At 56.2% G+C, this 13,214-nt stretch overlaps 4 protein-coding genes across 4 annotated transcripts; 2 read left to right on the top strand and 2 right to left on the bottom strand.

Moving 5' to 3' along the window:
• Positions 1-1,178: 1,178 nt before the first annotated feature.
• VDAG_07491 (NACHT and Ankyrin domain-containing protein) lies at positions 1,179-3,827 on the bottom strand (the record flags this gene model as incomplete). Its single annotated transcript, XM_009656396.1, has 3 exons — positions 1,179-1,561; positions 1,862-3,342; positions 3,424-3,827. 3 exons carry the CDS (start codon positions 3,825-3,827, stop codon positions 1,179-1,181), a joined length of 2,268 nt encoding a protein of 755 aa, XP_009654691.1.
• A 1,615-nt stretch (positions 3,828-5,442) lies between these two features.
• On the bottom strand, positions 5,443-8,063 carry VDAG_07490 (minichromosome loss protein; the record flags this gene model as incomplete). Its single annotated transcript, XM_009656395.1, has 2 exons — positions 5,443-6,141; positions 6,195-8,063. The coding sequence occupies 2 exons, from the start codon at positions 8,061-8,063 to the stop codon at positions 5,443-5,445; spliced, it is 2,568 nt and encodes an 855-aa protein (XP_009654690.1).
• A 462-nt stretch (positions 8,064-8,525) lies between these two features.
• Positions 8,526-9,801, top strand: VDAG_07489 (WD repeat-containing protein; the record flags this gene model as incomplete). The annotated part of the gene is made up of 2 exons (XM_009656394.1): positions 8,526-8,563; positions 8,628-9,801. The coding sequence occupies 2 exons, from the start codon at positions 8,526-8,528 to the stop codon at positions 9,799-9,801; spliced, it is 1,212 nt and encodes a 403-aa protein (XP_009654689.1).
• A 239-nt stretch (positions 9,802-10,040) lies between these two features.
• VDAG_07488 (uncharacterized protein) lies at positions 10,041-10,702 on the top strand. Its single transcript, XM_009656393.1, has 2 exons — positions 10,041-10,151; positions 10,216-10,702. Exons 1-2 carry the CDS (start codon positions 10,144-10,146, stop codon positions 10,544-10,546), a joined length of 339 nt encoding a protein of 112 aa, XP_009654688.1. The 5' UTR covers positions 10,041-10,143; the 3' UTR covers positions 10,547-10,702.
• The last annotated feature ends 2,512 nt before the right edge of the window (positions 10,703-13,214 follow it).

Raw genomic sequence — 13,214 nt, 5'->3', positions numbered from 1 at the left:
ATTGCTGTCCGTTTTCGGATCTAGCTTGTCCCCTGCTCTTTCTGGAAGCTGCTCCTGCGCGATCCGATTCGACAACTCAGACAGCACTTCATCTCCCCATACAATGCTAGACACTCCCCCGAATGGGCTTTACTCGGCTGGTAGGGAATCGGCTCGTTCAGAAGCCTCGCCGCTTCTACCCTGGGTCGACCCTGAGCGAGCCTGATGCACTTCGCACCTGTCATCAATCTCTGAATGATGAGTTCACTGTAGAGCACATGATCTGCTTCTTGTTACATTAGCATTGAAGGGCTATTGATGACTCTTCCTTGCTTCGACCAAGGCCCCACGACTATCGTAGCTTCCATACAGGGGGGTGCCTTGACAAGAGTTCTTATCAAAAACCTTTGCCCTCGTTCAATACGAACCTTCCCCAGGCGCCATCATACTGCCCCACTTGCCATCCTGGCCCGGAACTGCTCGTTTGCATTTGCTTGCCAAAATGCTTGATGAGGCCATCTCAGGCAGCATCATCTATATTCAGCTCGCTTCCAACACTCGGAATTCCGGAACTCTGGATCAAACTCTCTAGCTGCTATTATGTTCTCGTCCTTCAAAACTTCTTCCGTTGATAGTAATAAGGCGCTTGCGAAGAGGCTTTGTCGCGTCGGCCCCGCCCGTGTTCCGATTCCTGGTCCTCTCGACATCGCTGTCGAGGGCTCCCTTGCAGAGAATCGATCATCGAGTACACCGCTCTCGGCTGGCCGTAGATCTTCTCTTCTCTTGATGGTTGGGACCTCTTGGTGCAGCTTCCGCGCCAGAATCGAGAAGCATCCCACCAATGTCTGCAGAACCACCCGCCGCGGCCATCAGAAGGAGCGTCCGCGTAAGACTGTTCCTATACTCTATATTAGCTTCGCGACGTTTCCTTCGGCTGCAACGTTGCCTACATCGCAGCCAGGTCAAGTGCGCATTGGTCATGTCGTTCTTGAGTGTCCGCGCTCTGAGGGCCCTCCGAACATGGAGGGCCGAACAGGCGGGTTGACTTGATTCCCATGTATTCCTGCTGAAAATATCTTGTGGGGCGCATTGTTTCTGTTTGAAGCAGCGTTCACCCCTCAAGATTGACGACATGTGTTGCTGCGCTATACTTGAGCAGCAACCTGACGAGGTTTGAGCTATTCATAACAGCCACAGTGTTAGGATGAATTGCCGTTTTCGTTCCCAGAATCAGGTCTGATAGGGCCATTGCTTTGAGAGAGCAGGAAGCGAGCTGCTTCGATCCCACTGGGGTCAGTTCGCTTGGCTAAGTAATGAAGAGCAGTATTGCCCTTCTTGTCAGTTGCGTTGGGGTCTGCGCCTTTGTTGACGAGAATCTGGACCATGTCAGTGACGCCAGGAAGCTTTGCGGCTTCAATAAGTGCCTGGTCGAGTTCTCTGCCGAAGTATGCGCGGGCATCGGTGGTGACGGCCAGGAGAGCGCCGGAGAGCCGACCGAAATCAATATCTGGGATATCGTCATGGCGGATAGCCTCGACGAGAAGGCCTTCCTCCTGAGACACGGCCTCGCTTCCGTATTTTTCTAGAAGGTGTTCGAAGTAGGCCCAACTGTCCTTGTTAAGAAGAAGTTGAAGAGGCCGGTCACTGCACGACTCTATAGTGATAACGCCTGAGAGATATGTGGTGGTAAACAACAATCCTGTGGTTCCGGAGAAGAGCGCTGTCAGGTGACAGTGAATCCCGAATTCCAAAACAGAAAATTCGCGTAGTTTCTCATTGTGCAATTTCTCCATGATCACGCACCACGGCAATAGTGGATTGACACGGCTGAATAGGCGAGTCACCTTGTGAAGCGTGTCAGAATAATGAAACGACATGCCACTGCGTCCAATGTGGCGTGTCCAGTAAGCAGAGGCTTTTAAGAACGAGTACTTTCGGCCCACCGTGTCGAAATCTTCTATTTGAATGGGCCATTGACGGTGTAGGCAGTCGAGACAGTCGCGTGCTCGCTCTTCGTGGGCAACTTCGAGGTCGGCGATCCGAAAATACTCCACAGTAGGGTCAGCATCGCGACTGCTTCGCAAGAGATAATCCTTGGCAGATTGGTGGACGAAGTGAACTTTTCCTTGAGAAATAAAGACAAAGTGGCGAACAAAATCTAGATAGTGTTGCAACAATTCTTCTTCAGTTTCCAGGTATAGTTCTGCGTCCGACTCTGGCTCTGAATTGGTAGCATTTCCTGCGTTCCCAGGTTTATGGATAAGGCTAGCAAGATCTGCGGGCTCCAATGGGTATGCTGCCAAGCTGACCCAGTGGAGGAGTGATCGGATCTGGGCGCGATATTCAGCCGGCACGTCTTTCAGGATTCTGTCGTAGATCTCGTTCAAGTCTGAAGGGAGCGACTTAAGGCTTTGCCTGACCTCCGTGCTTGTCTTTCGTTGCAAATCCTGTGTCACGAAACCCACCCAGAGAAAGGTACCACCAGCCTTCCTCTGCAGAGTGGCCTCAACATGGAGGCGTAATTTCTCGGGCCATTTTCGCTCGGGGGACGAGTTGGCGATCTCTTGCACTCGCTGCCGAATGAACTCGAAAACATCGCGATTGACTTCCTCGTCTGCATCGGGATCTAGGCGGAGTATGTCGACAGACGGGTTGGCTGCAGGAAGCTGCTGTCGTGGTTTGAGGGGCCGACAGAGAACCAAGAATCTGAAGCGAGGATCATAGTCCAGGCGCCAGAGCTTGTCGAGGATAAGGAAAACAGAATCCTCATCGCATTCGTCGAGCCCGTCGATGACGCAAGTTACTGTGCCAGCATTTGCATCCTTCCGCATCGTGTCGAAGATTCGCCAGAGTGTATCAAACACCAGAAGATTGTTAATACTGCCCCCTCTCTCTTGTAGCTCCCTTATCCCATGGCACAGTAAGGCTGGTTTAAGGCGGCAGAGTTGCCACAAAAGACAGCGAACAACGGCCATCGCATTGTTCTGTTTTGGGTTGCGGTTATCACAAAAGAAGTAGAGAACGGATTCGCCGCGACCCGCCAGAAGCTCCAGCTGTTCCGTCAGGTAGATGGCCATCATGGTCTTTCCCTTGCCCGGACCGCCCTGAAGCATCAGTCCTGTAGACCCGGGCGTAGACGAAAGCCACGAACGATAGACATCTGTTTCGGTCACCCAAACACAGGTTCCCTCGACGCGGCGGCCCTTGCGTGTAAGCAGAGCGTTTCGGTCATCCCTAGGGTCGGTGACAAATACGCCCTTCAAGAAGCAACGTTCATCCTCGCCCTGGGGGTTTGAGTATTGAAGCCGGTCGTCAAGGACTTGGCGCATGCCATCTATGACCTTCTGGATCAAGTGACTTTGACTACATTAGCCAAGACTCTAGTAGGTGAAGCAGTGGTGCTATAGCAACAGGCTGGGGAGCATTTCCTCAAGAAAGACTTACTTGTCAGATGAGAAGTTGCGGTGCAAGAGCAGTGCCATTTGATCCCGGTTTAACTGTCGGAACAGCTCCTCGACGTCATCCTTCTCCCATTGGGCCAAGAAAGCCTTTCGAGTCTTCTTCCGAAAGCCATCGCCTTTGGCGACATCGACCCGTCTGAGTCGATTATCAAGATCGGTGACCGTGGAGATGCATTGTTGCAAGATTCTCTCCATCAAGGCATCGTCCTGGATCCACAAGTTTGCTATTTTCCCAGCAATTTCGACGAGCGTCTCGAGTTGCGTGATTTTGCGATGCACCACGCCCGGCTCGGCCCCTGAATGAATCTCACGGGCAAGCTTAATGAGCTTTTGCGCAAGTTCGGCAAATTGAAATGCCGCGGCGACCACGCCGACGACTTCCGCCATACTGATGTAGAGAGGCTCGTATAAGGATGGATGAGAGTTTGGGAATGGTGAGACCACTAGACAGAGGAGAGAGACTAGAATATAACCTAGAAGACAGCACGGAGGAGAGAGTCTATGGCGACCAGGCTGTTCGCCACCACTTTTAAGTGACAAGCGGGGCAAGGTTGGCGCCATGAAGAACCGTATCATGGGCCTCTGCGACTGTCCAGATTCGGGGTGTATGGTTACACATGAGAGCTTGAAAGTGCAGATTGCACAGCCTGTCATGCATGCCACGTCAGACTGTTCGCTTGTGGCTGAGCAGTGAAGGCCATCGCGATTCGCACGACTGGCTCACAGATGATCTAGGTCCCAGCTGATTAGGGAGCCTTGGAAGAATGATCCTTGGGCGAGGCATCCAGGTTCCCTAGAGCTGACCAGCCAGCTGCGTTGCCTTGACCCCCCTCAGTCTCACTTGCTCGTACGACCTTGGGCCTCCGACAGTCCATAATCCTGTTGACCATGGCATGCTCAAGTCCAAGCTCCTTATCGCGCCCTACCTAGTCATATTGACGTACAGGTCAGGATTGCGCAATAGAAATGTAATACATGAGCAATATGAGGAAGAGTTCCCCCTATGTTATGATCTGTCTGTGAAGCATAGTGAGCATGAAGTCCGAATACTTGGTTTCTCCCCATCTTCCTGTTAGTGCTTGATTCTGAGCAGAGTGAAGAGGTCTTCCACACCTCGTCCGCAGGCAATAGGATATAGGTTAGGGGTCGGGATACATCTGAATTCCGGCCCTCCGGAGTCCTTATATATACGTTCTCGTAACCCTCAGCCCCCTGACCGACCCCCTACTTGGTAGCTCCGCAGGGCCACCTGACAGTTCCTAAGCAGACAGGGGAGGGTCCGAGCCTTATCTACCAGAGTCATCGAACCATCATTCCAACTCGCTTCGCCTAGGCACATCACCCAAAGATGACATAGTTTCTTCTCTTTACCCCGGCGCTGAGTTCAGATACGAGACAGACGTCAATGTAATGGCCTGATCTGCAACTAGGCCCCCAAACCATTGAATCTTTCTAAACTTTGACCACTTATCCTTGAACCTGGGTCTCGGACAGATGGCCGGATCGAGAGGAAGAGCTTCTTTTCGCACGTTTGGGGGCTGCCTGACGACCAGTCTGTTGAGCATCTACGGTCTCACTCGAGGTAGAGGACGGAATTCCGGCAACTGTCGTGTCTGCCACAGCGTCTCTCTGAACAGGGCTGGAGCAGTGCTCGTGGCACGTGCTGATGAAACAAAACCATGGTACAGATGAAGACATAATTTTGTGCCAGAGTTGTACGTTACGCCAGTAAGCAAGTCCTTCCTCGCCCTACATGTCAACAAGCGACAACCAACGGCGTGCAGAATGTTTTGAACAGTCGATGCGGATTTTCCACGTTGATCATATTGTATGTTCGTGTACATCTCAGGCCATCATCGACGGACCCGTGCAAGTCCCATCCTTCTAACAACAAAGCAGCCCAAGATGATGTCCCAACCCCAGCAGCAGCTGTGTTCGCAAAACGCCCAAACCAGACGCTGATCACGCGCGAGCGCCGTTCTTCCAGCACAGAGAACCAGGCTCACCAGTCTTCCTCCATGCCGTTGGCCCTCTTGTCGCCCAGCTCCCGAATCTTCTCGCCGAGCAGCGTCCGGCCGTACCGCTCAGCAACCTTGACCGCCGCATCGACCATGCGTCCCGTGCGGTCCCGCATGAGCTCCACCATCTCGAGCGCGCGCATGCCCCTCTCGTCGCCCTCGCGGCACTCAATGGCAAGCAGCTGCAGCAGCGTCTTGTCGACCTCGAGCTCGACGCGCGCGAGCGCAGACCGCTGCGCGTGCCGCCCGCCGCTGCCGCCGGGGGTGTCGTCGTCGTCCGCCGCGTCGCGCAGTTGCGCCGCCGCGAGGGTGCGCAGCAGGAACGCCTGCTCGAGCTTGCGGGACTCGGATTCCGGGCCGGCGTCGGCGTCCTCGTCTTCGTCGCCGGCGTCGGAGCCTTCGGCGCGGGCGGGTTTTGGTGGCGTGGAAGTCAGGGGTACGGAGAAGTCAAACTCGGAGAGAAGGGGCCGGGGGAAGTAAGGGTACTGGTCGCCGCCCTTGAGAATGATGCAGTGGAATTTGTCGTCGGCAACGGCAATGGGGTAATACGTCTCGGTCTTGCGGCCGGAGGCGAGGCGGGGCAGGAGCTTGGTGTCGAGGAGGGGGATCCAGGAGGCGCGGGAGGGGCTGCGCCAGTGGAGGAGGGTGAGGAGGGTGCCTGTCGAGTCATAGATGCATGGGTTCTGTTGCATTGTCAGTTGGTTTTCCACCGTCAGGGTTTAGGGTGAAGACATACACCTGAGTCCGAGAAGAAGACGCTCTTGAGTGTTGCGCCATCGGGAAGGGCCACTGTGTCTTCGTTCTGGCAGATGGTATCCGTCTTGACATTCTCGATGGTGTAGAGAAGCTTCGTATATCCATCAGCTCCGACAGGCCCGTTGCCCATTGTCAGGACGTAGTCCTTCCAGCTGGCGCAGGTGACCATGGGCGTGTTCTTGGGACGGTAAACGCGATACGGAAGCCCGTAGAGCGTGTAGACCCTTACATAGTTGGCCGTCGTTGTCACCGTCACAAACGATTCGCTCAGCGACATGGCTAGAACGTGCTCGTCCTTGGGCAGTTGGATCCGCCAGTCATGACGCTGCGTCCACATCTCGTGCGGGCGGTAGAAGATGGTCGCCGGCTGGTCTTTTAGAGGCGGGCACGAGAAGAGCGTGCCCTGCTCGTTCAGACAGGCCTTATCGTAGAGGAAGGTGTCGGTGAAGTGGAAGTCGCGGTGGAGCTCATGGTCGTAGAATTCCACCGTGACGGTGTTGTGGCCGTCCTGATCGACGGTCCAGACGAAGCCAATGAGGTTTAGGCAGAGGTACTTCCTGTTGCCGCGCCACGGGGTCGAGCCCGGCTGGAAAGCCTCGTGATATTCGGCCTGCATAAGCTGACGTCGCTTGCCGCCGTGCTCGATGGGGCCGGACCCGTCATGAGGCCGCTTGCGGTTGGAGCCTGCCGCATAACCGGCTCCATCATCGTCAACGACAAAGTCGTCGCCATCGCCGAGACCGTCTTCATCGGCGTTGAGGAAGGAGTCTAGGCTGCCGAGGGAGTCGCGGCGGGGCCGAGAAGGGAGTGCACCGTTGCCATTGGTGTTGCCATGAGGTTGTGGTGGGCGACGGGCGTTGGAGATCTCGGAGAGGGGGTCGTGGATGAAGGGGGCGGGCTGTTTAGGGAGTTTGAGTAGGGAGGCGAACTGCTCGTTGATGAGGTCGGGGTAGATGTAGACTTCGCCTTCCGACGTGGAGAAGGACAGCAGGTTGTCGGTGGGGTGCCAGGAGAGGTCAATGACATTGTTGTAGTCGAACTTTTGAATGACGCTCTGCGTCTTCGTCTCCCAAATGAGAACCTTGCCGTCCTTGGCGGCCGTCGCTAGCAAGGCGCCGTTGGGCGACCAGGCCAGGGCAGTGATGTCTCCGAGGTGACCGTTGGAAAAGGCGCGCTGCTTTTCCCAGTCGTTCTTCGAAACGACCTGAATATCGTGGGTAGGTGTCGGCAGCGCCAGGGCCCGTCCGTCAGGATGCCACACAGCCTCTGAAGAGAGATCCGAGTCGGTTTCCAGCGATCCAATAATGCCATCCACCTTGTGTATCAGCTCCGGCTGGTCTGCCGTCAGCGAGTAGACGTAGACGATGCCATCAGTGCAGGAGACGGCGAGCAGTCCGCCCTTGGGATCAAAGGCAACGTGTTTCGCAGGTCTTCCATGGTCCTTCAGCGTGCGAATGTACGAGTGGTCAAAGGTGCCGACAATCTTGACCGTCAACTCGTCACTGGCGACAGCGCACCACTTGAGGTCGGGAGAGAGGGCGATGTCGCGTATGGGCAGCGAGGTGCGGGTGATGAACCGGTCAAAGGTCTCGGTGATGGTGGAGTAGACGCTGACGGTGCCATCTTCGGAACCGACAACAAAGAAGTCATCAGCAGCAGCCACTGTGACGTTCTGTTCCTGGCACTCGTCGATGTTGATGGGTTCGCCGTCAAAGCCCGTCTTGTACAGTCGAATGGTGTTGTTGGAGCCAACGGTAACGAGGCGGGAGCCGTTGGGTATGTAGGCACAGCGAGTTGTGCCGGAGGTGTGGGCAGGCCGTGGCCTTACCCTCGGGGCTGTGGATGACATTGCGATGATTTCGGAAAGGCTTTCGGAAAGGGCAGTACCACGAAGCTCGAATCCTACCTCGCCTGATGGTGTTGAAGAGGCTTGGTCGAGGAGGAGGTCGATCTACAGATTCATGGCTTCGCAAGGGGGGACAGATGCGAGGAGCGCGTCGACGCGTCAATCAATTAATTCTGGCGCGTCTTGGGTCGTTTGGGAAACGGCAGCTGGGTCCACTTGGGACCAGGTGGCTTCGGGCTTAGTGAGGGGCAGCTTGTAGCTGTCTGCCGTTGTCCGTCTGCCCCGCCATTTCACTGCAGATGACCAAGAATCTCATCGAACGAACAAGTCAACCTTGCCATTGAATACCCCCAAGTTTTGGTGTCAATGTACAGAGCTCAAGTCATACTGCTCTTTCGTGATACAGCCTCTGATTGATACCCCCAAAGATTTCGAGTCTCCACTGGCTTCGCCTACAACAGCACCATGGAGTCGAGCAACCAGGAGAACTTCTTCGAGACGGAGTGAGTGAGCCCCCGAACGACCAACCTGACTTCCCCAAAGCGCTCCTCACTAACCCACCCCCAGCGTCCAACAAGAGAAGCGCAAGCAGCGCGCCCTCAAGCAAGACAACCCCTTCGGCAACCCGATCCGCCTGCCGTCCAAAGTCCTCGCCGTCCTGCCCGACCCCACGAATCCCAACGCCCTGCTGACAGCCGAGTCCTCCGGCCGCGTCGCCCGCATCTCCCTGACCTCGCGCAAGCCCACCACCAAGTTCGCCGGCCCCGCCGTGCCCGTCACGAGCCTCGCCACCAGCAGCACGACCCTCTTCGCCGGCGCCTGGGACAAGACCATCTGGTCCTGGGACCTGCGCACCGGCGCGCCGCAGCGGCGCTACGCCGGCCACGCCGACTTTGTCAAGACGCTCGCCGCCGCGCGCCTCGGCGGCCGCGACGTCCTGCTCAGCGGCGGCGCCGACAAGAAGATCCTCGTCTGGGACGTCGCCACCGGCCGCCGCCTGCACGCGCTGCAGGACCCCGCCGCCGCCATGATGTCGCTGCAGTCGCTGGCCGTCGACCCCGTCGCGTCCTCGGACGACGAGCTCGTCGTCGTCAGCGCGAGCAGCGACCCCGTCGTGCGCCGCTGGCGGGTGCGCCTCGACGGCGCCGAGATGGTGGCTGGCGGCGAGGTCGGCGGCGAGGCCGCTGGTGGGGCTGCGCTGGCGGCGGGGGGGGCCATTTCCGAGCACGAGACGAGCGTCTACAAGGTCCTGTTTGACCAGGAGAGCGAGGAGATTGACCTGTGGACGGCGAGCGCCGACGGCACGGCAAAGTGTCTCGCCCGCGGCAAGGACTTCACGACAGAGGATACTTTTGAGCATGGTGATTTCGTCAAGGGCCTCGTCCTCACCGAGACGTGGGTCGTCACGGGCGGGTTCAGCCAGGATATCAAGGTGTGGGACCGCACATCGGGCAGTCTTGTCTACACGATATCGGCACACTTTGACGAAATCACCGACTTGATCGTGCTGAGGGATCCCTCGGGGAAGAAGGACACGTTAGTCAGCATCAGTATTGATCGTACAATTCGAACATGGAGTCTCGACAAGCAGGGTCTCGACGAAGCAGTAGAGGAAATCCGGAAAGCTGGCGAGCCAGTGGAGGAGGATGAGCAGCAGGCGAAAAAGGACGGCAACAAGAAGGAGGGGCTCATGACGGCGGATGAAGAGGCCGAGTTGGCCGCACTGATGGACAGCGACTGAGCCCTGGGGAATTGATTAATAGAGCAATGTTCAGCTTCTTTTCTGTGCTGGTTGCGTGGGCCTACTACACCTGGAAATCGCTATCGAAATGCGTCAAAGCCAGCATTTTGTGCATCGACTGCCTTCGTCTACTCGACCAACACTCGTCCATCACTACACGAGAATGGCATCGGTCTCATCACAGTACGCGCCTTTGAGGGCCTCACTTGCCTAGCAAACGAAAAAGCCCCGTGTGCGATGCATCTGAATGATACTAGCCAACTCCAAGCCGTGCAGGGGCCCGCCAGTGATCCACCACTGTGATAAATAATACGCCCGGAACCGAGCACACCTGCAGCGGATATGCCTAGGTAGGTCACTGATTGCTGGGCTGCTGGAGCTAGAAGACGTAGATATAGCTCTGATTTGCACCAGATGTTCATGGGATGCCTCATACACAGCGGCGCCTGGTGATAGCATGAAACATGCAGGCCCTGTAAAACAGCCACGTAGACGCCAGGAAGCCTTAGTTACGTGGACGTGGCCCCTGATACCCCATACATACCTGCTGTTGCAGCCAAACCACGCGAACGCTATTTCAGCTGGGAGAATAGAGACTCAGCCCCTTGTCAGTGAATTCGGTTCGTTCGAGACAGGCTGCACACCAAGCTTGCGGCATACTCTGGAAGATTGCAACTGGATTCGCTCTACGGGCCTGCTGCAGCTTAAACGAGGACGCTCGTTGATAAGTGACGTTGTCACCTAGCGGCGCAATCATCTCACATGGTACTGCTATGGAGCACGGGATGGCGTTTGATATAACGAACAGACGTTGGCTGGGCCGGAGAGCCTCGGAACCAAATCGAATCAGGTGATAAGAAGTCGAGGTAGCTGTAGGTCGTAACGAACATCAGTCGAAGGGCTAGAAGACTTCGCGTGCTGTGCCCAAGGAGTGACACCGGGTCAAACGCAACCCGGCAATCCTGCTCAAGGATCGCCCTGGTAGTGGTCACCAACCATAACCAACAGATCTATTAAAGCTCGGACCAAGGTTGACACACAATCCCAGTGGCACATGGTAGTGACTCTTGCCACAAACAAGGCAGGATGTCGAACAGGTTCGGTGGACAAAGACCTGGCCTCTGAGCCGGGCTGAATAGCTTGTTCCTCAAATCCGCGTGACGAGTCGTGCAAGGAGCCGCCTGGAAGGTCAATGAGTGCTCGACCACCCAGTAATGGATAAACCACGCAGCAGGGAAAGGCAGTCCGAAAACAACTGTGGGGAGCCCGTGGCGCCCAGCGACCCAGTTTGGCCCCGAAGGAAGCGTGGGTATCCACGCCTGTGCAACGATAACAGTCATGTCAAGGTGTTTTGTGTGCCGCTGAACCCGACGAGGGTCGGGGGTCGAGGGCTGGACGTCGCACCGGCTACCATTCGTCGGGGGCCGGGGGCAGCAACGGGGCTGGTAGAATGTTGGCGACACCGTTGTTGTCTCGATGTCGGGCTCTTGGGAGCAGCATTTGCGATACCCTACAGCCCCCGAGCCGCCCCGATCTGTTGGTGGGGAAATGGGGCGTGAAGAGGCCGCCCCTACGCTGATCCTCCTCGCTGCCAGGTTATCCTTGAGCGGAGTCCGGGCCACACCAAGACAACAGAGGATGCAGTGCTGAGTTTGTTGCAGTCCTCCGCTGACTCTGGCCCAGGGCAGTTGGAAAGAATGCCGGGATCGGCTGGAAGGCATTGTCTAACAGTGTGCTAGGCAATACACATGGCAGAATGACGGCCTCGGCAGCCCGCATGGATAGAAAATAGAAAGAAGGGCTGAGAAGTCGAAGCGACTGCGTGAGACTGGTGGACAGTCTTTTCCGTCGTAGTACTGATGCGCCACTTAAGACAGTGTGACCTGGCCCCAAGACGAAGCCATTGGATGACGAACTCGTTGGACCGGGCTCGAGAAACCAACATTCAGCGCGCGATTGATCCTAATTTGGGTTGCTAGGGTGTCGGAAGTCGTGGTTGTCGGACAGAGCACGGAGCACCGTGACATGCATGGCCCGTAGTGGGCTTGGAACTCTGCTCGGTATGCACACCGAAGATTAGGTAACAACCTCGTCCAAAAAGACAAATGATGCTTTCACTGTCGGTCTCGATGTGACATGACGCGCGTGTGATAGTTCATCGCATATATTTTCGGCTGCCAGTCAGGCTTTTGGTCGCTGAGGTTGCTCCCAATTCGGACAATAGAAGGATCATCGTGACAATCAACAATCGCGGAAGGCTGCCAAGCGTTCTTGTGTCAACTAAAAGAGGGACGACATCGATTGGAGTACCGTCGTGGCTGAACATGCAGCTTCCGGGGCCAATGATGACCACATCATTCAAGTGCCGGGCGACAGGATAGACGCAGACCCCATGCATGGTCAAATGAGGTCAGTTGCAGACAAGCCACCCGTCTAGGCGGCGCCAACAGCGCAGAGTTTGATCAAACGGGGGGGCCGCGACTCGTGTGACGGTGGTGATGATGGCGAAAGCGGAGGCGAAGGCGAGAACTCCAGGAAGCATTATGATGAAGACTGCCGGCCAGCAAAGCTTGCCGGGTCAAATGTGGTGCGTTGTTGGTGTCAAGTGTGGTATGAGGTGGGTGTGGTGTAGATGGGTGTGGAGTAGAGTGACTGGGGAGAAGGGGCCAGAAAGTCCCGTCTTGGTGCCGCCCCATCCGCTTACATGGTACAGTAGCTGGATCCGCCGAGGGATCGAACGGACCAGTGAAATGCCAGACAGTGAGCGTTTGTTCCAATTTTGATCGCCTGGCGCTCCCGTTTCTCCTCAACAACGCGAGCGCAGGGCCAAAAGGTGTTCAGGCCTCATCCCGGCTGGACCCCCATGAAGTGACAAGACACATTTGACGACATCGGATCGACAACACTCTATTTGAATTTTCATCCGTTCTCTGCTAACCTCTCACCTTATTGCCTCCAACATGCTTATCGCCAGAGGTATAGTCCAGCATGGTGACCCGAAAGCGTCATCATCCCCGTTGCCTGACACCGTCTCCCTATGACCCCGTCTCCCCATGACCTCGTCTCCCTGTTGTACAAACAAGACCTTGATTGCATGCCGTACCACAGCCGCTGTCGTGTGATGCGAGTAAAGACGGCGAGCCACGCCCAAGGGATGAGGTTGCATCGACTCGGCCCATGCCGCTATTGGTCCACCGTCCCGATGGATTCTGGAAACAAACGTGAGGTGAGAGTCGTGCAATCGAGCTTGTTCTGGGGGGGGCACACCGCTACCGTTAGCTGGAGCCGGGCCGTACAGCAGTCTGTTTCGTCTACATTGTTGGCTTGGACGGGTTCTCACTCCTGCACCTGGGCTTTGGCCCCTCTGCCGTGGGGCTGGTCCCTACAGCATCCTCGTTTCCTCCACTTGGCTC

Source organism: Verticillium dahliae, genomic scaffold (assembly GCF_000150675.1).
Source record: "Verticillium dahliae VdLs.17 supercont1.17 genomic scaffold, whole genome shotgun sequence".
Classification (NCBI taxonomy): Eukaryota; Fungi; Ascomycota; class Sordariomycetes; order Glomerellales; family Plectosphaerellaceae; genus Verticillium; species Verticillium dahliae.
Note: the sequence above shows the minus strand (reverse complement) of the source record. Positions and strands in the feature narration are given on the sequence as shown.